We start from the raw sequence: 1319 nt of genomic DNA, 5'->3' as shown, positions 1-1319 counted from the left end.
CTCAGTGTCAGGGTCGTACTTACGGGGACCTAACAGGTATCCAGCACTGTTCAGAGTCCAGCCGCGCTTCTCCTTTGCCTGCCAGGGTCAAAGGTCAAAGCAGTCAAACATACACACATGAGTACACACACACACACACACACACACATGTTCACACACTTTGAAAAACGTTGGTTATTATGGCGTGGAATGCAGAATAAAAATAGGACTTTAAACATGGAGGTCATCTGTGTTTGTTTTTTTCAGCTTTGTTTTATATCTGTTCTATCTAAAGGTGAGTGGAGCTGGGCCCCTCTTTGCTGGGGGCCCCTCTTAGCTGGGGGCCCCTCTTAGCTGGGGGCCCCTCTTTGCTGGGGGCCCCTCTTAGCCTGGGGCCCCGGTCAGATAAAGTCCGGCCCTGCCTCCACATGTTCGTTATTTTGAGTCAAAATCCACCAGAACTGACATAAACACTGTCTGTCCTATGAATTTAACTGACTTTTGTTTCTACCTGTTAATCAGCTGATCAATGTCTAAACCCGTTTATTAAATCTGACCCTTGTCGCTCCAGATGAAGACATTTGTGATCTCAAAGTGCTAAACAAAGGAACATAATAATCATCTAGAGTTCTGTCCGACACTAAACTAAGCGCGTCTTTAACGGTGAAGTCATAAACATAAACATGTGGACTCTCACCGCGATCACCAGGCCGATGGTCTCAGACAGAGCAGCGCAGAAGATGAGCGACACGCAGAAAACACCAAAGCTCCTCTGCATCTGAAACCAGGAGAGACAAAAGTATTCAGCCTCACATTCAGCGCGTTTCTGTCCATACACTCACTTTCCTGTGCAGAGAAAGAGGTTTAGAGTTTACCTTTGCTGTGACGTCGTCCCGGTGTGTGTGTGAGTGTGTGTGTGCGTGAGTGTGTGTGCGCTGGTGGAGCCGTGGCGGAGTGTTGGGGATCATCCGCGGCTCCGGGTCCTTTTATCGGCCCGCCGCGCTCCGTCACGTCAGCGGCCCCTCCTGCGCGCGCCGCACACATAATGGAACCCAATAAGATCATATCATGACGTCATCGTATCTCTCTTTGTCACCACGCGGAATTAGGTTTAGAAAGAGATTTAATCTGATCTGATGCGACTTCATGTATTAGAGGAGAAACTTCTCTCACTTAGTCTGATGACTGATTACTTTCCTCTACAACAGATCGACTGATCCACAACACAGATAAACATCATTCATCAATAACGAGTCTGTATAGGAAAGTGGGCTGAACCTGGGCTGAGATCTTGAAGCTGAAGGTTGAGATGAAAGGTTGATCAAACTTAAGATCAGTCA

General features: G+C 47.7%; 1 protein-coding gene across 1 annotated transcript in view; it reads right to left on the bottom strand.

Annotated features, from left to right (window-relative positions):
* The window catches only part of gal (galanin/GMAP prepropeptide), a 4983-nt gene extending 4226 nt beyond the window's left edge, over positions 1-757 (bottom strand). Inside the window, exons 1-2 of the mRNA XM_076162660.1 lie at positions 677-757; positions 24-78 (exon numbers count right to left, since the gene is read on the bottom strand). Of these exons, the coding sequence (XP_076018775.1) occupies positions 24-78; positions 677-757 (136 nt within the window). The remainder of the gene's footprint in view (positions 1-23; positions 79-676) is intronic.
* Positions 758-1319: the final 562 nt, after the last annotated feature.

This window comes from Genypterus blacodes, unplaced genomic scaffold, assembly GCF_046128005.1.
Source record: "Genypterus blacodes isolate CSIRO-AG114 ecotype Tasmania unplaced genomic scaffold, CSIRO-AGI_Gbla_v1 ptg000126l_1, whole genome shotgun sequence".
Lineage (NCBI taxonomy): Eukaryota > Metazoa > Chordata > Actinopteri > Ophidiiformes > Ophidiidae > Genypterus > Genypterus blacodes.
This window is presented reverse-complemented; position numbering and strand designations above follow the sequence as displayed.